The 23,327-nt window shown below is 41.7% G+C and overlaps 1 protein-coding gene across 1 annotated transcript in view; it reads right to left on the reverse strand.

The window, feature by feature from the left end:
- Positions 1-23,011, reverse strand: part of cadpsb (Ca2+-dependent activator protein for secretion b) — a 63,627-nt gene extending 40,616 nt beyond the window's left edge. The window contains exons 1-3 of the mRNA XM_053867431.1: positions 22,457-23,011; positions 6,361-6,474; positions 4,473-4,805 (exon numbers count right to left, since the gene is read on the reverse strand). Of these exons, the coding sequence (XP_053723406.1) occupies positions 4,473-4,805; positions 6,361-6,474; positions 22,457-22,789 (780 nt within the window). The 5' untranslated portion in view covers positions 22,790-23,011. The remainder of the gene's footprint in view (positions 1-4,472; positions 4,806-6,360; positions 6,475-22,456) is intronic.
- Between the last annotated feature and the right edge of the window lie 316 nt (positions 23,012-23,327).

A 23,327-nucleotide genomic window follows, 5' to 3' on the forward strand; every position in this document is an offset into this window, starting at 1 on the left:
GATGACGCCTGGTCAAACATCATAGTTTCTAGGGAGATGAAAAAGAATCTAGCTATTCACTATTAATAAACATTTTGTGAAGTGATGTCATTCACGATGGAAGCCGGTGACATAATATACAAATAAAACAGATCGGTGTGTTAAACAGTGACATATTTGCACGGCTGAAGTTTGTCTAAAACCAGCTCTGCCTGATCATTTCCAGACAATAGACACTATAAGAATCAAATGCGGTCATTCCATATTGCCTACTACACTACAGGATTTTTTGTTTTGTGAGCGCACTAAACCTTTCTTGTCTCCTGCTGGGACGGTTGCCAGTGCTGACCTCCCTTTGCCGTATGGTATTTCACCCACTCCTATTACATTAACAGGCCCTGTCTTTCAGGTCTTAACATATTGATTCTCTGAACCTTCCAGCAATTCCTTTTAACAGAGAAATAGCTGTGCAGCCATTTCAGGGTGGGGCGGGGCGGGGAGGGAGGGGGGCCTGAGAGATCCTGCACCGCTCTGATCATGATAGAGATGGACAGCATATGGGTGAGAGCAAGTAATCACACATCCAGAGCCATCTGTACTCTGAAAACACTAGTTATTTTTGAACGTACATGCTTCTTTTTATACAGTATATATGCATTGAAGTCAACAGTCATAACGTCAGGCCTCTTGCAGCAGATGAGGTTAGTGTTTCTCTCATTAATTCTGTTTGTTGATGTGCACATTATGAAATGATATCTGCCAGATGGCTGCTTATGTGGAGGACAGTAAGTGTGAACTGTCAAGACTAGTGTGTTACCAGTGCTGGCCACTGAACAGCCACCGTGCTACACAACCCAGAGTTCTTGGTTAGTAGAGCACATAATCAGATATTGCCACCAGCTGCAGCAAAATGTCTGCACTTGCAGCACTCTACATCCGAGTCCTGTTCTGTGATACAGTGTCATCCGAACAGCGCAGGAAACCCGCGCTCACGTTCTATGGGCATGAAAATGACCCTCGCTGCCTCCTGCCTGGGTTTAACTCATTTTCAATGGAAAAGTCTGCACCAAAATGTGGCTCCCAGCCTTAACTCTGATAATGGGAGAGTGCCCATCACCTTGGTGTGACTTAAGCCGAAGCATGAAGTAATCTCTAAATTCAGAGAAGTGAACCGTAACAGCGCAACGGTGTTATGTACTTATGTGATTGGTCAAGTAGCGCGACCAACAATTCATCTGCAAAATGGCCAACATGAGAGGAGGGGCGCAGAGGGATAATGCAGAGGGGGATGGGAGCGGGTTCCTTCCTCCTATATCTCCGGTGACACCAGTGGGAGGCGAACACGCATGGAAGTAGCTGGCGGTTGGTGTCACCAATAAAGCAACATGCCCCCCCCCCCAACTGTCTGCCACAACACAACAGGTCTAATTAGACCAACAACTTGAAAAAAGGTCATCCTTGTCGATGGTGGGACACAGCAATTTAGCCGCGCGGGAGATCTCATGAAAAATAAAAGTGGCTAAATGTTAACTTCTTCTCGTGTGACTCGAGCTGACAGCAAGGACGGGCCTAATAAAGGTGCTGGTGCTTCAGCCGAACTGACAGCGGGTCAAAGGCGAGCACAGGCAGGTGGGTAGTCAACAGCGTGACTAATGGTGGAGCCCCATGTGGATGCCGGGACGTTTGCTGCAGACATCTGAGCTCATTCTTGTTGAACAAACCACATGAAGCCTCAACCAAATCCAGAGCTGAACAGGACTGAGAGGAATAATACCGGCTGGTCTATATTTAGACTGTGTGAGACGGAGTGTTTCTGCCTGTTAAAAAGTGAAGGGCGCCATTGTCATGATGATTGCAGCAATCATTTATGGATATGAAAAACATTTTCTGCACTACTTCTAAATACTTCACAATGGAGCAACATTTTTTCATTTCTACTTAGTTTAGTTTTAAAAGTATGTTTCCACTCAATCTGTATACTTAATGTGTGTGTGTGATAATGTGTGTGTATTTGAGGAACCACACTTTTCACAACAGAATAAATCAGTTCATTCCGACCTGTTGTAATGAAAGTTTTTTTGTCAGTATGGAGGGGTGTTTGGGGGGATAAATAATATTAATATTGTGACGATGAAACAAAAATAAAGAGAGTCATTGTTTCAATTACATCTCTTTTTTTTTTTTTTTTTTTTTTTTTATTCTCACAGCTGTGACCACAAACATGTGCGGTCCACTCCAAAGAGCTAATATTTTGGCAGAGCAGCGCTGGATGTGGAGATAATCTGCTCCAAATGACAGCGTTTAACTGTGAAATATTATTTGGCTTATACTTGGCAGTGCCAAATTATCATATGATATGAAACCGCTAGACGACATAAGGATGTAATTAGGCACATTTTCTCTTCCATCAAACTGAAAAAAAACTATGTCTATTTGTCAATTTGGATTGTTGCCATCAGGCATTTATAAGATGTACGAACAAGAGCGCTGATTGATTTTGGTTTTTTTTTTTACATTGAAGTTATATCTAGTGTCACTAGTGCATCAGGTCGTAGATCATGTTCCCACTCACTGGAGGCTGAATCTGCTGAATCAGGCTTTTTCATTTGCAACTGCATGGTACAGAAATGTACCCACTCCTTTTTTTTACTTGTAGATGACTGTGAAAAAATCCCAGCTGTATGTATAACAATTTTGATGGGCTCTGAATCCAAGTCGATCCATGAAAACCATTAAATCCCAGCAGCCCTGAGCCATGTCGAGTGTCTCGCCTGTGCGCGTTTTTTTTGCGGAGGATTTTATCGTTTAAGTGAGGGCTGTGCGTGGCTGCCCACTGAGAAGCTGCAGAGAATCACCATTAGCGCCGCCTAATATATTCATTACAGCAGCAAATAAAATCAGAGACGACACCAAAAATAGCTGGGTAAGCAGCTGGAAACAAACATTTTAATTCTAAAATGCTAATTCAGTTCATGCATTCGAATGGTTAAAGCCACTAAGTGAAGGAAACGGCTCTCACAATGCGCAGCATTATTTTGAAATGACATCTGGCTCATTCCACATCATGGACTCGACAAACATTTAATGTGAAGGTGCACAGTTGCTGATTCTCTGTTGCTCAGGCTGAAACCTGTTCATGAAAAACAACATTTTCCACTGTATCCTGACCCCAAAACGAGCTCTACTGCCAGCATGCAAAAAAGTAGGTTAAGGATCTTCAAAGGAAGCGAGAGGAAAACGCACAGAGGATTTGGGGCTGACGGTGATGCATTACACCCAGCAGTCAAAGCATCCTTCTAATGACCAGTGCAGGACAGAGCCAATATTGATCTTTGCCAACTGAGACATTTTGAAATACTCAACAATCTCATTTGTTAAACAGCGCCTCATGCCATCTGTTACGATGTATAGGTTACTAGCTGTGCGCCAGGGGACCACATGCGGGTTCCTGGGTTCAGTCAGCGGGGCTGTCATTCGGCTTCAGCGAAATGAACAACTATGTTTTCAATGCATTAAACACTAAGCAAATGTAAATGTGTCAGCGCCTTGCTCCGATTCCAGCCATGATATGACTTCTAATCAGGCTTCAGGAGAAAGAATACATTAGTGCTGCTTTCAGCATTCTCATGGTGAGCACTAAAGCGGTGCAGCCAGTGACGGAGGGAGAGTTATGTCCAACACGAGCACCCTGGTGTCTACTATTATCCGCCTGCAATCTCTACTACAATGAAATATGTCAGCGTGGGGATTCGGAGAAATGAGCAGTAAGTAGGGATGTGATGATTCAGTGAACTGAATGATTTGTACACCATTTAGCTGTGTGGTTCCGCCGTTTCATAAGTATGACGGAAAGAAATCCCAAGCAAAATTAAAATTAATAAATGAGCCAAGTTATATAGCATTCAAAGCAGCAGCAAATCTTTTCTTTGAACAACTCTCAGTGAATAATATACCTATGTACTTGTTATATCACGGGTAGTCCTCTTGAATTATTGTACGCATTGAGACACGTTTTTTTTTTTGCAGCGTTTTCTCAGCTGTGCACCATTTAAATGAGGGATGAATTTACAACCAGTCTGTCCCCTAACCACAGTTCTCTTTCGACCGCCTCTTTGCATAACTAAACCAGCTTAAAGCTCAGCGCTATCGGGTTTCTCTGCCATTCCTAAAAGGATCAATTTGAGTTAAAAAAAAAAAAAAAAAAAAAGAAGGAACGGTCACTGTGACCTCTCTGTTCCATTTGGTGACTCACATTGCATTTTTTTCCTGCCTCAAAAGCATCATATTACTATGATGCAGGAAGAAGCCATCCAGCAACAGAATGGGTTTGGTTGACTCAACATTTTGTTCACATTAAAATAAGTGTGGTACATTTTCAGTCATTAATGAACTGCAACAAAAAAATGAATTAAATAAATATCAACTCCTTTTTAGAATTGAAATGTATGTGCTCCTACTGTTTTTGGGATTTTAGAACTGTGTTGTGTAATTACCTGACAGGCTTGGTAAAGCAGTTGGTGCTCAAACTTCTTGATGCCGAGTATGTTCTGGAACATCTCGTACAGCTGGTCCTTACTGAGGATGAGCTCAGATGCCGCGCTGGCCGTCATTCGCTGCTGGGCTTTGCGAGGATCCTCGTCCCCGCGGTAGATGGTGTCGAATTTGGCCATCCAGGAGCTGAGCACCGTCTCCTTGCTCAGGCCGTCGATCTCCGGCAAGCTTCGCACGCGTTTTTCAATGTGCCTTTTGAAAACATCTCTGCAGTCGGAGGCCGAAAACCCGCCACTCTGGACCATCTTGGCCACACGGTCGCTTTTCAGGAACACCTGTGGTTGAAGAAAAGACAGGTGAGTAAGGAATTAATATATTCATATCTAAAGCTTGAAAACAAAACTCTTAAATGAGATTTCAAGATTTGTCCCACATGTCTCCAAAGGAATGTTTTCACGTTTAATGATATTGTTTCACAACCAAGTCTGAGCTTGAACTACTAATTCGGAGCACAGAAAAAAAAACAAGCTTTATTTTATTTTTTTATTTTGTCTATTTCCATATTTTTCTCGTATATACAGTACAGTGTATCTAAATGTGGGAAAGCAGATGCACATCAGTGTGCATCGAGTAGTGCGTCTAGTCTTATGAGTCAGTAGTGCAGGAGGGCAATTTATTTTTGCCACATTAACACGATAAATAGATCAAATGGAATGATTGTGTTTATTTTAGCCTCCAAAAATTGAAAGCGAAACTGTTGTTGCTCTCCAAGAAATATGCATTTTATTTTCACCCATTCCTTCTCAAAAATTTGGCCCCATGTGTGACTGAGTTCAGCACCTCTCTTTTATATGAGGACTCGGATCAATGGTGTTCATTTTGTTTTCCCCTCCTTCATCCCCTCCCCTGTCCTGTCACTGTCCTGGTAACTGTTCATTGATTTTCTGTTCCGTTTTGCTCAGTGTTAGAGTGAGCACTTTGCTAGTTGTATTGTTTGTTTTCGACTAAAGGTCTGTGTTATGCCAGAGCTGAGACCTGGACGTGATGGAAAAAAAATTCAAAAGAAGACATAAAACAATGATCATAATAATAAAAAAAACAATACATTGAGAGATTTACAGGACACAAACAAGAGTGTAACTCAATCTCAGGTTTCAGCCTGGATAGACGTCTGAGGCCCATAGTTCAGACTGCAGACTTCACACGCCTCCAGGGGCCGCTGTGATCATTCATTATTAACTGTAAAGCCCATCTATCTGTCAAAAATGGTTTCTATTAAAATGTGCTGAAGGATCAAATAGTGTTTTTAATCATCCTGCCATTTTCGTGCAACAGCCCTGGTTGCTGACAGGATGGCTTTCTCTCATGCGAATTTGCCTGGCTGAAATTAATTCATTAGCGTAAACACCATAAAACACATCAGTGGCTGGCTGCCACAAATTGGTCAGCCAGTAAGTAAGCCCCACTCTCTCCTATTCAAATTCCCTGTTCGGGTTTCATCGCGTCCCTCCGCGTTTTCCCTCTAACAGAATTGTCCATTAACACGTGCGTCTATCTGTCCTGCCTGAAATTGCACGGACGTTAATAATGACTTCTTCGTCGGCTGATTGAACGTCGGGGTTTGAAAAAGCCGTTGTCAGCCACATGCTCTGACTCATAATCGGAGAAATGACAAAGCCTCAGCCACCATTTTAACACTCTGCTGCCTGTAACCAAACATTCTGAGATGGAAACCTAAAACAAGAAACCTCATCTCTTCAGTGATGGCTGAAGTATAAAGCGCATTTTAACGTGTCGTTCTCTGCTTTTATCTTGTCTTTTGTCGTAGATCTTGAGTAAATATCTAAAACACAAGAATAAGTCTCATTTTAATCTATGTTCATGTGGTACCTCATAGTAGCTCTGCACAGCATTGATGAAGGCTTCATCCGCCACAATCTGCGTGTCTCCATTGAGAAAGGCCTGGAAGCGATCCTTCGTCTGCTGGAGCTGCTGCTTGGTTATCTGTCCAGGGAAAGGGCAACAAGAGGAAACATCAAATCGAGTCAGATGTAGAACTCACAGCTTCAAATACAGAAGATCTGTTCTCATCTTTCAATTTCTCTGGTTAAGGTCGAATTTGCGAAGCGAGGAATGCAAACATCTCCCCACCTGAGGGGAGCACAAATACTCCCATGCCAGATGGGAGTTCTATTCTCCCAGGAATACTCAAATCTGCATGACTCCCCTGTTTGATTGATTAAATCCTGTCTAGTTTTGGAGCCTCAAACAAGGCAGCCAGAAGGCGTGTTGTCGGAAACACAATACGTGTCATACAAGGAGGTCAGAACTGCATTGAACTCTGAGAATGAGTAACCTCCTTCTGATAAAGAAGATGAAGGAGACATAGTTCACAGTAAAGTTAACAAAATAAATCAACTTGACTCTCGAATATGTTGCGTTTCTTTTCATGACAATATTGATTTCTTTGTCACATTACGGCGGTGGAAACATCATATCTGTTTGCTGGTAAATAGTTGGGAAGCTGCGCTCAAGCGTGTTTCCTGCTCAAAGAGCAGCCACACATAGCTCGAATCAGGCCAAATGCATATTGTTCCAGCCCTGATAGGTACAACATGGTGTGAGATTTGAGGACAGCAGTCACGTGACTTCGTCTTTGCTGCAGTATGGGCTGCCACTGCGCTGTTCTAATTGGCCACAATATTTCCCTTCAGTCGATTTATTAAAATGAATAAATGATGAGGCATAATCTGAAACATAGTTTTTCAGTTCGACATAGATAAACTGCCACGTGTTCATATTGAATTTGAGCTTTTAAGCAAAAAAACAGAAGGGCTTCTGGACATCACCAACAAACTAAATGGTGCACTCTTCATTACCTGGTGCGTAAATAACCCACAATCTTTCAAGCGATTGCTACATTCGAAGCATAAATAATAGACATGTACAATGTTCACTGCATGCCAAAAGGTGAAAGTGGATTGATTGTTTCACAGTCTCCCTCCATCTTGACTCACTCCCTCTAGGAAAAAGAAGCTGTGTTTCCACAGAGGTGCCTGTGAACAGCAGTCAATTTTACAATTCCCCTTTTATCACTGCTCATGAATAAAAACCCAGGGTACACGAAACCCCCCCTTCTTCCTCTTGCACTGAGCTACAAATTCCTCCAGTGAATTTACATTAAGTCAATCCAAAGCGCTTAATGCACGGCGAGGGAAAGTGCAACACCAACATCGAGCGGCCAGGACTATCTTCTCTGTATTTACTTAATAGGATCTAAGAGGCATGAATGAAACAAAAACTATCATTTAAAAAAATATATCACCTTTAACATGTTTACGATTTTAAAAACATTGCAATCAGACATGAGTAAAGAAGTACTATGTTTGGCTCTTGAAGCAGCTTTAAGCTCACATGACCAAGCTGGATCCAAACCGACAGCAGTCTCTGTCGTTGCTAGGATGTAAGCTTCAAACCCTGCAGTGACTTGAACTCATAATCTTTTGTTTTCCCAACATTAAAAATACAAATGGCTACGAGCCATGCATGACACTGACCCCAACACATGAGGCATTTGGACTGACTTCCCAGCAGAGTCGCTGAGATAAGACGAACAAGACTGGCAGTGGAGTCCACCCTGATAAACAGCTATTGATCTGCAGTTCAAGCTGTTGTGTATGTTATCGAAGCGACGGGACATGTCGGTTACATTTGTGTCTCTGTGCATTCAGCCTCACATCGCAAGTGGCAGACTGTTGTGTAGGAGTGGGACAGGAAAATACAACATATCGTGCCTGTGAGGCAATCGCGACACCATCTGTGTTCCACCCCAACACCCTTCATTTGTGACCAAAAAGGCTTGGAAATTATTTCAAAATTAAACAAAATCACAGCAGACCTGATGATGATAATGTTGCTTCGTATATTAACGTCCAAATATTGGTCATGTCACTCACCAGCCGGCCAAAGCACTGGTACCCAACTCTTAACCCATTTCCACATGAGACGCCGAGCATCCACCAAAGAAGACCGTTTCTCCTTCAGTATGTTGTTTCAGTCACAACCAAGATCTCTCCCACAAAGAGGGGGCAGAAACGAAAACAGATTGGACGCTTCAGTGCTGTCACAGTTGACTAGATCTCACACATCTTCTCATTCTCCCCACAGCCACCAGTTACACCACAAGATGCCAAGGCCTCTTCAGCAAAGGCTAAGAGTCACCAAACCCTTGAAGTAAAAATTCATCTTTCTTTCGCATCTTTCTTCATGACCTCACTGGTCCACCTTCTCCTCCGTTCTGTTGTCTCCAAAAGGCTGACGAAAACCACGGACCGAGGTGCTGCTACCGATGCTGCCCATCTACTTCACAAACTCTTTGAAGTCTATAATCGAATCTTTCAGGAAACCTCAGGCATTTGGCTACATCAGAGTGAACTCTAACCCTAACTGATACTTCTGTAGCAACCTATACTATAGAATTTTGGCAAAAATAGTTTGTATTCATGGCATTAGCACCTTGTATCACCCCATGCTACCATTATCCTATTTTAGTCAGCATTGTATTGAGTGAATTCTTGATCTTATAATTTCAGTTAAATAAAATACTAACATCTGTGCGCCCCATTCTGAACAAATTTCCGATGAACTTTTGAGCAAGGTTGACATGAGTCGTAAATGGAAAGTCGAGGTGCACAGACAGATTGTTTGTGTATCTTCTTAATTCACTTGTTTGGCAGCAGATCGGAGAACTCTTGTGATTAGCAACTTAACTGATGAGTGAGAGGAAATGCCTCCGTCCCAGTCGGCCGAGCCAGAAAACCCAGACATATTTTTCTGCTTTGCTCCTATTGATTGTCTCTCTTTGGCTCTTATCAAGATTGCAGTCTAACAAGGTGATTTATTTGCTTGCAGTAAAGCAGCCAGTAGCATTAATCAGCCGTCACATATCAATAGAGGCATATGCACATTGCACTGGGATAAAGTGCAGCAACTTCACTACAGTTCAAAACGACTATGGATCTCACTCCGGAGAGAAATATCGGACTGATTCAACAGTGAGTCACTGGGAACATTTCACTTCACCAGTCTCTGCTTGATACGGCTCCAGCCACCTTGTTATTTATGCAGCTCAAAACCATATTCGTGTGACTGCTGCCCAAATAAATTGCCAGGTTTTTCCTCGGCAATACAGCAACAATGACAGTGTAGCAATCTGATTCTTTTTTTTTTTTTTTTTGCTTTGACAGAAAGCCTAATGAAAGTTGAAAATGCATGGCTGAAACAAAGCTACATATATCTGATGGCACGTCGAGGATGGTCATATTTGAAATAAACAAAACAGATCAGGTGCAAGCAAAATGCGACAATAGAAGGAAGGAAATGAAACCAGCAAATCCCAAAACAGACGTTAATAGGACCAGTGCCTTTATTATTTGTGTTCATAATCTCTACTGCAAATGTTTTCAGAGCCCCTTTAAAATCTGACACACTAATATTATCATGAAAAATTGTGGAAAATCATTTTGTTGTTTATTGCTGCATGACACAGACACAAACAAAATTATTTTTTGTTTGATTATTGTTTACAAGATAAACTGACAAACTAAATACTCAGCTTCAGCTGAACCTAAAACGGAACACATTATATATATATTCATTTGTTTGCAAAGAAAAAACAGACCGTATACAGAATGGTTTTAATGCTTATGTTGAACAGAAAAATGTTGACTAACCTGAAAAAACGCTTAATAACTGGAGTTACATCCAGGTAGTATTTGTATTTCGTACCTGTTCTTCCCTCTAACACAGCAATCCTGCGGTCATGTGACTCAAGTAAAACAGCGCAAACACAGCAAATATTCGCAGGAACCAATATGATGGAGGCAGATGGGCGATCGATGTAGACCGCTAAGTGAAAAATGGCCCAAAAACGGCAGATCAGATGTTGCATTCTTAATTTTGTTTTTAAACACCTGTTCAATCCGATCCATAAACCCAAACATTGTCAATTCCATTCGGGCAACATGCCTACAATAATTATTTTTTTGTTTTGACGGTTGAATTATTGAAATTTTTGTACTTAGTCGCACTTATTTGAAATGTTTGAATGATGTCGGCTCTGTTTGTGTTTACCAGGGCTGTTAAAAGAAGTTGTGCATAACTTGTGTGGTGTCAGTTTTTAGCAGTTCACATCATATTTTTTGAGGGTAACCTAGCCATCTCCAGATGAAAGTCATAGTTTCAGTCGGTGTAGCAACTACCTTTCCCAGGTACCTGGTATATGCTGTGGTGAGTAGTTTTCTATTGGAATTCAATAGTTTATCCTAGTTTTTGGGGTCCATGATGCGAACCAAAGGCAAAGTGCGGCTCACGGCGCTCATGAGACACATCGACTGTATTTCGGCTGTCCTTACTAGTGACTGAAAAGTGACTTTTAAATGCAATGTCAATGTAAAGGTGTAACAAGCTGTAGCACTACAACATGGCAGACCAAGCGACACTTTTTACTCAAACTAATCTGTGCTTCAGCAACAATTCGCGGGGCTTTACCCAGTCAAATCCCCTTTTTTTACGATGACTACTGCAGACGGAAGCTTTGTCAACAAGATGAAGAAGTGAAACGGAAGAGAGGCTGATGGTAGTGGTTGCTTGAATTCACGACTCACTAAGCTGATCCTCTTCTGATGGATCCAGAGACAGCAGCTTCCAAATCCAGCAGATAAAACGCTACAATTCTGCCTCTCCCATCTGCCAAGTTTTTGTTCGTTCCCCCCACTCACAACAATCATATCTGACCCACTGTAAAAGCAGCAGGTACAGGTACTGAGATGTGTCTTTGTGTGAAACCGTTGATAACAATGTAAATCCAAACAGAAACATAACTGTAAAGCCACAGTAGCAGAGTTTGGTATCGTTGCAATGAACATGATTCATCATCAGCCGCTCACCCTGGATGAATCCATGATGAAATATTTTTAATAACAACTGACTCAAATACGACGCTCACCAAACAAACCTTTCATCTGATCAAAGGTGCGCAACACCGGAAACGAAAAAAAGTTGTTTGCAAATATGGGTTTGATCGCAGAGAGCAGCTTCCCAGTGCTGTTGGCTTACAGCAAACACGATATGAGAGGATGCTCTCACCAGACAAAGCTCATTTCTATCAGGCTTGCAGATGTCATCGGCCGCCCACATCTGAGCAAACAGCAGCACAATATTTTGGTAGCGACTGCTGTCTGACGCCGGCACAAAAAGTTGGTAAACAATCAGATGTATGCTCTGCAGACGGCAAACAAGGAAGCTCATGTTCTGTGTATCCAGTCCTTGTCGGAAAATTGGCACAGATTGTGGAGTGCATGCGTGTGGGCACGGCCGAGTAACCGCATGTAACAACCATCGGTTATAGCACCACCAACTCATCAGCTCACGCATCAGCTGCATCTTGACATGTTATCCCAAAGTCACCCCCACGTAGCTCATAAAAAGTAATCGACTTCTGTGGAGGATGAGTGTCTTCCATCTCTTTTTATTATATATACATTTTTTTCTGATGAAAAATATTGATTCATATCAAGTAAGTGACCTTGGTGGATTGAAAATGTTGATGTGTGTGTGATGTGTGATGTATGTTCAAGGCAGCACATCATTTATGCATAAGCACATACTCGCAGGGCTACACTGCTTTCGGCCATTAAAAATAAATAAATAAAATATATATAATAAAATAAGTCGTGAATGTGCTGTGCTACCTTTGGCCCTCATAAGATGGGAAAAATCTGCAAAATTATGTGCCTCCTCACGCTAGTATTTTCACAAATGGACAAAGTTAAATATCTATAATATATCTCTCTTTAGGTGGATTTTATTTGTCGAATTCCCACACTGTGGAACAAATAAAAGACAGGTCATCTAATGTTAAGAAGATCAACAAGCATGACATAAATACTTTGAATTTATTTTATGTCACATTACATTATGGCATACAGTAAATACCAGTAACATTGGCACAAACCGATAAAATGTATAGACTTCATGTGAGAAGTCTGAGCACTCTGGTTTTCTCTCAGTATGTCAAAATACATACAGACAGTAATTGCATTCTTTGTCCTTATGCCTGTGTCACGGAGGTTGTTTGTGTATTTCCCTTTGTAGTTCAAGTGCTGTGTAGCTTTGTTCTGAACAAGTGCATCCTTATTTTGTCCAGAGCCAACACAATTCTTTAGTCATGGATGTTGTATTATTCATTTGTTCAGCTTTCTGTCATTGCTTGTCTAGTTTCTTTTCTACTCTGTTCACGTACAGATTGTGTTGATTTATTGCGCCCTGCTTCGTGGAAACCATATTCAGGGTTTGTGTTTTCATCAAGGCAGAAAGGCAGCTCCGGTATAGTCACGTAAAACGCAGTAGTAAAAGAAGACTCTCCTCCTAAATGACATCTTCTCTCAGCTCCATGCTGCTGTTTGTAAATTCAATGCCTCGGAGAGTCATCAGGCGCAGAGAGGCAGAGTGCAGTAATGATCCTGCCATAAATCAGACCTCTCTTTTTTCATGTAGAAAATCATTATAAGAATTATATATATTTTTTTAGCTTTTTTTTTTTTCAAGTCAGGCAGCCGAAACTTCTCTCTGATGCAGCACTTTGTCCTTGAAATGATGAAAAATATTTTCAGGCAGCGTACTATCCTGCTGGATGGAAAACAATCGTGGCAATTCAGCAATCTTAGTCATAAGATTTGTTCAAATGTAATTATCACTTTGGGATGCTCTCAAATTCGGATGAATATTTGGAGGTCATCACCTGGTTAACGTAACATAAATAAAGATATAACTTGGATCCGGACTGTGAATGGAAATCATTTTGTCCATTCAAACAATTTTTGAACAACTGATGCAAATATTGGGGCATATCCTTTTCATTTCATCATATAGGGGTCGCTGGAAAACAGCCCCATTGTTGTGTGAGAGGGTGTCATTGTATTCCGGAGGAAACGGCTACATGCTCATAACATACTTTAGGGCACTGGAAAAAGTGCCCCTTCCACATGAAATGGTCAGTGGACCCTGTAATCTGTTGCCTGAAGGGCGTTTTTCTGCAGTGTCCCAGGTTTTGTGTGGGAAACTCCCTGTCCATTAGGTAAGAGATCTTGTGCTTTTTACTTTTGCAACATTGCTATTCTGTAGTGTGTTAAATTATATGTATAATTATATGAAACTGAAACTGTCTGTCTGGCATTTTCTCATGAAAAGAGTGGAAAGGAGTCATATTTCATGCTAAGACTATTCTCAGTGGCTGTCAGAGCAATTCTTAAAAAAAAAAAAAAAGATAAAGTTTAGCTCTTTAATGACAAATGGAAAAAAGCAAAGATTGTAACCCTATAAGATTTTCAAAAATGAACAGAAAAGTAGGGGGAAGCAATAACACCGCAATAAGATTTGTTGATCTAAATATAAAAAAAAGAAAACAACTTTTTAATAATTATATAAATATCAATAAATGTTGAAAGGTACTATACCACAGAATGTAAATTTTATGAACGAGCAATTGAGAAAAAATATAAATAGGACAATAATCATAGAAGATCAAAAGGTATTGAATTTCATTTGACCTTTTACTGTAAAAGTAAAAGAAAAAAGAGAGATTAAACACATGGCAATTTATGAAAGATAGATGTACCCAAGAAATAATAATAATAATAATAATAATAATAATAATAATAATAATAATAATAATAATAATAATAATAATAATAATAATAATAGTGTAGTATTGAAGGAACCTGTAACAGTCAGAATAACATTTCTGCATGGACACTGTCCTCATGAGAGCACGATAAGTGCAGGATAAAGGGAACATATGGCCCAGGTCTGATTTAAACCAAGCTTAGTTTCAACCGCAACTGGAGCAGTGGACTCTTGACTGATAGGATGATAAGGATGACATCATTCAGGATGCATATGATGTCAGACCTGAAACCGTGCAAATTCTCAGTCAGCTGTTTTGACTCGTTTTGTCATCCCTCAACAGCAAAAGTGCACTTGAGATCAAACGATTACCGTTGGCGGAGCTAAACGACACAAGATTGACGTCAGATTAATCTCTCAGCACAGTCGAGAAACAAGAGATTAAAGCCCCCGACCCAAAACTCTGTTTAAAACAAGCCCATCCTCTGCATCGCACTGTGTGCCTGCGCTGATGGAATCGCTCTGCAGATGTGGATGTAAACCATTGGTAAATATAGGAATGAGAAACAATGTGAAAAGCTTACAGGGTTAACAATGTTTTTTCTTGATCTAGTGAGAGATAATCCCTTCGGTAAGAGGCCAACCTACACGTGCTGAGGCCTCTCTGGGAAGCGTTTACATTTCTGCTGCTATTTTTGCCAATGCTGAATTTCATTTCCTCGCGTGTCTTTTATTAGACGCTTGCTGTATCACCACACCAAGAAAACAAGTCATTTTTGATCATTTCTGACGGTGACCTCTCATCTCATATCATCGACGGGAACACTGTTATATTTAACAGATGACTACACAGATTACAGGAGAGTTTGTGAGGCTCTTTAATAGTCATGCAGCACAATGACTTTCAGCATTTCACTAGACACAAAACAGTTGCTACACTAGTGTTTAAACAACTATAAAGTCAGGGGGGGGCGATTCAATTTCCTTAAAGGACACATTCATCCCTGGGACCAAAGTGAGGGGTCCCCTAGCCTGAAGACAGATGTACAGAAGAAAGAGAATCTTAAATGAGACCTTATTAAACTTTAAATTTGTGAATTAAATGTAATAAAAAATATACACTTGAAAGACATTAGATTATACATCATTTCAAACAATTTCAATGGCCACCACTTTTCTCTCGTGGTGTGAACCCAGCAGCTCATACAACGAGGTGGCTAGTATATGGATTTTTACAGGCTAAAGAGTCTCATTCTGCCAAAATATTGAGCTTTGTCACATTGAAGCGATAAAATCTCAGGCATTTTATTGACCTCAAATGCACTTTTTGCGTGTCTGCAGCTCCACCCACTGAGTCAACCTTCCTGGAGGACTGGAGACAAGAAGCAGCAGCTCAGACCGGCTGTGATGTCAGAACTTCAGCCAAACGGCACATTTTGAGCGCTTTAATGTCAATGAAAGAAGTGAGGAGTTCATGATAGAAGTTCAGAACATTGCCCACTTTGTTTCTTGCTTCAGTCTCCATGGTGGACCCCATTTTCAAAAGCAGTTTAGAAGTGATCCTGACCTTTCTAACAACACCACCGCATCCGCGGCTTATAGACTACAGCGGCTTCTGTATGAACAAGATCAATTTTCCTTCTTAAATTTAGTGGGCAGGGCTAATATTCTGGTGCGCTCTATTGTCCGGTATCTACGGTCACAGTGGAGCATTAAATTGAGAACATTCTCTACACAGATGTGAGGCCAGGAAGCGTGAAGCAAGAATAATTAGTACGAAAAACGAATTGTCATGTCTGCATTGGTTGCGTCCCATCATGTCAGCGAGCATCAGGAGACGGCTGAATATCCCATTTTTCAATCACGCTACCTCTGAATTAGCCATTGTTTCGGTTCCTGAAATGTCACCGTCAAATAACATTGACTCAAACACTGCAGAACAAATCCATCAGCAAAGTTAATGGCTGACCTTTCCCTCTGAGGTGTGTGACCGTCTCGCTCAAAGCTCCAGATTCAGAGTCATGGTGGGAATCTTCATTATTACACGACATAACAGAGGTAATTATCAAGTCAGTTCGCCAATGAAGGTTTGTGCATCACTGCGTGTGCAGCGGAGACACTGTTGTCGCTGTGGAACACTGTGGAATCAGAACTGGAAGGGCCAGAGTGTTATCATGACAAACTGTAAGGATATCTGCATGGTAACATCATCTGTGTGTCAGAGACAGCGGGAGGAAGGAAACATGCACACAGACAGGACACGGTTTGTGGTCTTCCTGTTCTTCATCAAATTTAACACTCTTCTTTCACAACAAATATGAAAGATAGCAGCATGACTAGATTTGCTTCGAGTCGAAGGACCATCGTACATTTGTCACATGATCAGTGGTCTCTCTCTCTCTGTGGTGTCAGAAGAAATGACTTCCGCTCTTTTAAAATGGAAAATATTTCTTAATCATTGACAAAGAAGATCTTGACCTTCAGATAGAATCACAATGCGAAATCCATCAGATACTACCTGAATCATGAAACATGTCATGAATCATGACAGTGGCGACACAACATGCACATCAAGATATAAAAGGCACATACTTCACAGCTGCACAGTTTTAAAACGTCACCGTCTGATTTTAAGACTTGGGGATCTGCTTGAAGATTGATGGCATTTTCTTAATGTATCTGGGAGGCAGACGTCTTAAAAAGTAATTACCAAAATCTTAAAATCAATTCCGCGATAGAGAAGAAATTCAGTGAGGTGAAGCCAGAGCGGAGAGGGAGAGTCATGGTTTTTTAATGGACAGTTCCACCAACCAACTTTTGGTGGATTTCCAAGACGATCAACTTGTGTTTTACAGGTGGAGTTTAGGTTTAACTGGGGCTGCAAGATGGGAAGCTGAAGCTGTTGAGTGTGTATACAGCAACTTGATCTGGCAAAGACTAGAAGTAGATTCGAAAAATTAAAAATTGTGAGGAGGAGAATTTAGTAAAAACACTGATGACTCCACTCCTTCTTTAAAACCGGGCCGCCAGTGAAAGTCAGAAATTTCTCCAGAGGTTGAAACACTGCTGACATTCTTTTATTCTCACACTTACAGTATATATACATTATAATTAAAATTCAACTTTTCCAGAAGAGAATAATAATGAAATGGTTATTACATTTTTGTTGACATGAATTACCGAGTCATCCAGCTTCTATCTCAAGCTATCAATTACAGCCAAGACAGGAGAGTCCTAGCACAGGAACGAGCCGATCGGTCAAAACCCACAAGCGAAAGTCAGATGAACAACACCAGAGGTTTCTAAAAAAGGAGTGAGTGACTTCCAGTCTATTTTAGATTCACATCACAAAGCACGTCCGCCATTCAAAGCCTCCCTCGCTGTACAGTGAAATGCTGAGCCAAGAGGAAGTCTATTAAGAAATAATGCTGGCAGATGAGTCCAGTAACATTCACTCGAGGGCAACACACTGTCCAATTACTAAACAAAAACCAATCACTAAACTGTAGCATTTTTCAAGTACAGATCTACATGGATGGGAAGTCGGACTGATCCCTTTACAAAGCAGGTATTTGGGGCAATTTGATTCATAAACAGAGAGAACAAAAAAAGCTGCTGAGCTAGAAAACAAACATCCTGCAGCCCCATTGTTTAGACGGCCACTGAAACAGGGTGAGAGACGACATATGTCCAAACGCCAGAGAGTCAAATTCCTGCTGATCAAAAAAGAAAAAAGGAAAAAATTGCAGGAAAGCAACTAGAGACATTTCAGTGACACTGATCTGCCTCTAGCTTTGAACCAGCTCTAGTCCACATCTGGATACTTGACTGCACATCACAGCTGGGAGGATTAGAAAACAACATGTAACCTCAGCAACCCTGCGAGTGTGAATCACCAAAGGTTAAACACAGCGAAATCCCTACTGCTCAGTTACACACATGCCACACTGATGATGGAAAAAAAAAAAAACATCCGCTTCTTATATTTCCTGTTTGTAAAATGGATATTTGCCAACTGTGTCATGTCATCAAAGCCTCTATTTACGCTGAAGCTTACCTTGTTTAAGTTAATGTTGGAGGAAACTCCTGCATATCGTGCTGTCTGTTGAAAATGAAAACACAAAACTATACTGCACTTTTTCAGAAGCAGTCCACCTGAAAATTTCATTAGTTAGCTTCACCAAACTGCTCCATCAGGGGGGGTTTCACTGCTCCAAAAAAAGCCGTGCCATGATCTGCCTACTTATTTCAATCCAGTACATTGTTGCATTTTATTGTCTTGGATGATGCGATTCAAATGTCTGAAAATCTTCACTCACTGACTCCACTAACTCCTTCATGTTCATTATTTTTTTGGATGATATTGGCATTAGACCACTCCTATTTTTGTTTACTTTTTTAAACTTTTTTTTTTCTGTGAGACTTGTAGTATAGTGATATGAGTGTGTTTTTATTTCTTTATTGATCTATATATTCTACTGAATAAAAGGCATCAAAAAGTTGGGAAGGATGTGGCCCACAGGCCTTGTGCTTGATGCGTTTGAATTATCTTACTATAAATGACGAACAGGATTAATCGGGGCAAATCACATTAGACATGCTGGGACTACGACGCATTAATGGTAAATCCTGACCATTATATCATTTCCTGAGGAAAAAAAACATGACAAACACCCTCAAGCAGAGTCACATTAGCCGACCGAAGCACAAATAAGAAAATGATACTGAAATCATAGCATCAGATAATATATATATTAAATAATAAACGTTGCAAAAAGATGGGGAAAAAAAAAACATATTTTACAATGAAATATAAGACAAGACAAGACAAGGAACATTTAGGGAACCCTACAGAATAGAGACAGTTTGCAGTTACTATATGTTCAGTAGTCAATGCATTTAAAGTTTCACATCACAATTGCTATCTTGTTCCTACTTGGACTAATCTAAAGGGACAGTCAAAACAAAGCATCTTATAAAGAATATGAGTATGACTCTTTATGATCAACAGGTCATATGAGTTATACTGACGGCTTAATCCCAGTGAGCTCACAGGCAGCTGGCTGCCATTAAAGGTTTCCCAGCAGTCGTCCAACATAGACAACATAATCCCATGAACAGCACGTTATGGCTCCATCAATAACCTAAACAATTCACTTACATCAAATTCTCAGGGACGAGACAATTAGTCCGAGTGCGTCCCAAGACAATTAGCCGTGCATGTAAACATGTATGTCACCGCTTAAACATGCACACACACACACACACACACACACACACACACACACACACACACACACACACACGTGATCAAAGAGCACGAGCATCTTTTTCAACAAAGACCTGTTTCTCTAGTCCCTTTGCCAATAACTGTCCTTTTGTGTTTACCCTTTTCACAAGGTTAAAGCAGCACATTTGAAGGATGGCGCTTCCATATTGCAGCAGAGCCTGTGACTGTGTGATAGGCCATAACTGCTGTTTGTGTGCCAGAGCTTCTAATAGCGGATTATCATGGAGCCGCCGCGCATGTTTGGCTCAGGCCTTTAAGTAGCAAGCGCAAGCTTTTCGCTTTAACAAATAAAACAAACGGACATCGGTCGAGCCAGTCATACTTTTGGAGATGTGGTGTCACTTAAAAGGACAACCTCCCTCCCAGACGTCCTGGTAGGTCGGGTCATGTGTGAGAGTACTGCGACGGGACTACTAGATTAACCTTTCAACCACAGGTTGAGCTCCCACGACGGACTGACTATTCGACTGAACCAAACTCCAACCATATTCCAACAGCAAGAAAAACTGTGAAGCCTTTGGGTGGTATAACTTATCTAGCAGATATTAAAAGACACATTGTTTTAAAATGTCGAGTAGTTGCCAGAGGTGTAGCTTCACAGCTCTGAGTTCAGGGTGACCTGGGTCTTTTCTGTGTGTCCTTGACTCAGATTTCCTCCCTGTATAGGGTTTAATACAGTTATTATCTCTTGTTCCTCGCAATAAACTAGGAATTCCAACCCCAAAACACAACAGAGTCAGTAACTGTAGTACTGCACTATTAATGTAACTAGTTACCAGGGAAAGTATCGCATTACTTTTTTTCTTTAAATATGTTTCACCTTTCTTGGGAGCTGCTTTTACAAGTCAGTTGAATTAAGCACATTTTAGATCTTCCACCTTTTTTTTGGAACTTTTAATGTGCATTGCAGTCCAACATGACAATATTTTCATCGTGAAAATAGACTGACAATTTTGGAATATTACCAGTGTTTTTAATGCTGTACATCATCTACTTCAAGTATTTCTAAATAAGACACGTTTATATATGCGGAAAGAACATGAAGAAATCTAGGGCAAAAATTCATTCATACATGTGCTCTGTTAACTGAACACTGATTGGCTAAACGTGCGAACTTACTCCACCTCAGCCAATCAAAATCACTTCTACGGCGTTTCATCCCGCCTCCTACTGCAGCTGGCAAACGCCTTTAGCTGTAGCTCGCTAACTGTCAATAACGCTACAGGCGTTCTCTCGGGGGAAATAGTATCTAGTTTGAGTACCAGGTGCAATACAAAGTAATGCCGTTTGTGACGCTGTCATTACCATCACAGGTTATTTTTAAATTGTTACTTAGTATATGTCATGTTATTTGTGTTTGTGCGATGCAAACTTTTTCAAAAATGAAAAAATAAAACCTCACAAAAGTGATTTTTTTTTTCTTGTTTGCTTTATGAGTGTCCAGGCTGTTTCCCCGGAAATTGGTGATTTATAAATCAGCCTATAATGAATCATTGACACGTTCCTGATGACTTAATACAGCGTGATGCAGCAGGAGTGCATAATGAGATGTTCTGTGAAGATGGGTAAGAATTAAGAAAATCAAACTGACATCTTCCTCCTCCCAATGCATCGCTCCACTTTTTTTTTTTGAGTTGTCTGTCAATATTCTTTCAAGTGCCAAACACAGACACACACACATCTGGACCGGGTCCAATTCTAGGAGCAGACTGTAGGCAGATGAAAACTCTGAATCTCTCAGAAAGAGGCAGACTGTTCAGATGTTCATTCACTACGTACATACAGCGAAACTAACTAGAAACCTTCACTGGCATGTGTCTCCCACATTGAGCTCAGTCAATGAGTCAGCAGAAAAATTCATAGGTTCCTTCATACTGACCGGAAAAAGAGATGAGTAGTTAGTTGAGTGACAGATCTCCTAAAAGGAAATCTAACTATAGATTGTGGTTGTGTTGTAGATCATTGATGCAGACTCATTGCTTGCTTCTTTTGGTTTGACGGATCCATGTGCTTTTCTTTTATTCAACATTAATTTACCTGACATTATAACATAATGACTCCAGACTATGGGTCCGGTTGCAGTGTTACATTACCAGTCTAACAATGGATATGGTTCTTATGGCAATATCTGTGCAGAGATTGATAGTTTTTCATTAAAGGCTATACGCTTTAAAGAAAAGAAAACATTCTCCTTCATGAGTTGTTCCCATACTAAAAGGATAATGGGACCATCATAAACTTGGATGAGGTTGGAAAGTAACTCCAGAATTATTCACAAGGACAACTACAAGAGCATGAGGATCCACAACAACCAATGAAGCATCGTAGTGTCCAGACTGTGGGCCTTTTACCTCTACAGAAGTCAAATGATAAAACGCTGAATTGTCTTCATTTGTTAACAGTGACGGTGTTCTCCTTCGGTGAGAAGTGAAAGCCCATCTGCAGAAGAGGAAGGCTATTAAGCTTGCTTCCTCAAGAGCTATGTGCCTAAAAGTCACCTTGGGAGGCCAATTTGACAGGATAAATGATGGTGCAAACAGAATGGAATCGGTTATCCAGCCAGCAGGACAGCGCTTACTGGCAGGACGTACATCAGGACGCTGGACTTTGCTTGTAATGTTGACCAACAAGGTCACTGACATTGTCTTGTTTCATCTCCCATCTCTTGCACGCCCTTCCATTAATGATCTCACTGGGATTGATCTCACTTGTGAATGGGAAAAAAAGCAAAGGCTGTGCTCTCTCTGCAGCTCTGCAGTGCCATGTGTCCTTTCACTACACTCAGATGTGAGCTTCAGTCATGCCGTGAACATTCCTGCATTTTTTTGCGTCAAAAGCCAAGATGTTTCCTCTGGAAGTGAGCTGGATCAGTCGCTACCGGATAGGCCTTGTGGCCATCCCCCCCCCTCCTTGTGCTCTAGCTTATGTAGGTCATCAATGACAACATCTGCGATGTGAAAGGAGGTTTTTCATCGGCATGTGATTATTTATGATGCAGCCAGGCGGCCTTACCTTCTGCTGTCGCCTCGCCATATCTGTGGGCTGCTTGGCATTGAAGGGATACGCGATGCATCGCATGACAAAAACATACAACTGCAGCTTCTTTTTACGATCTTCTTCCTCCCGCTGCAGCTTCTCCAGGTCCTCCTTCTCCTCGCTGGCGGCGGAGGGGCTCGGGCTTGTCGGACGGGCGCTGCCGCGGCTGCTGCTGGGCGCGAGCCCGCCCGAGCTGTCGCTGGTCCGGCTCGGGGAGATGCGGGATCCGGCCTGAGGTGCCATCGCCTCTTTGCTCTCCTCCTCTACTATTCCGTCCGATTCCTCCTCGCTGGACGACGGGTCTAACATCTTGAGTCGGTCTGAGCTGCCGAGTGAACCGCAAAGATCTGAACGCACGCCGCTTTTCTCACCCCGCTACTGCATGCACCTGGACGTCAAACCACTAGCGTAAAAGCAGCGAAGTCAGGTCAAGATAGGCCCGGGAGTTGTGGGAGATGTGAGCAGCGAGAGTGGTCCGCTTCACACTGAGCATCCTCCGCCTGCGCCGAGAACGCGTCGATGCTGACGTGGATTCCCTCTTTTATTGGCCAGTCGGTGCTGCGGATGTGAGGAGGGGGTGAGGAGTGAGAAGGGAGGGGCAGGGGGAGTGCACGGATGAGTGTGTGCGTGTGTGTGTGTGAGAGAGAGCGAGAGTGTGTGTGGAAGTGGACGGCCTCTCCCTGCCTGCCGGCTGCGGACGCAAGCGTGAGGAGCTGGCCGTGGTCCTGAATCAGAAGGCGACGCGGCTCCGTCTCTCCTGGAGCTCACAAACATCCTGCAGCAGCTTCACCTAAAATGGCTGCCGCACTTGTCCTGCGGCTTTGTCGCCGAAATGGGGAGCTGTACG

Source organism: Synchiropus splendidus, chromosome 6, assembly GCF_027744825.2.
Source record: "Synchiropus splendidus isolate RoL2022-P1 chromosome 6, RoL_Sspl_1.0, whole genome shotgun sequence".
NCBI classification, from domain to species: domain Eukaryota; kingdom Metazoa; phylum Chordata; class Actinopteri; order Syngnathiformes; family Callionymidae; genus Synchiropus; species Synchiropus splendidus.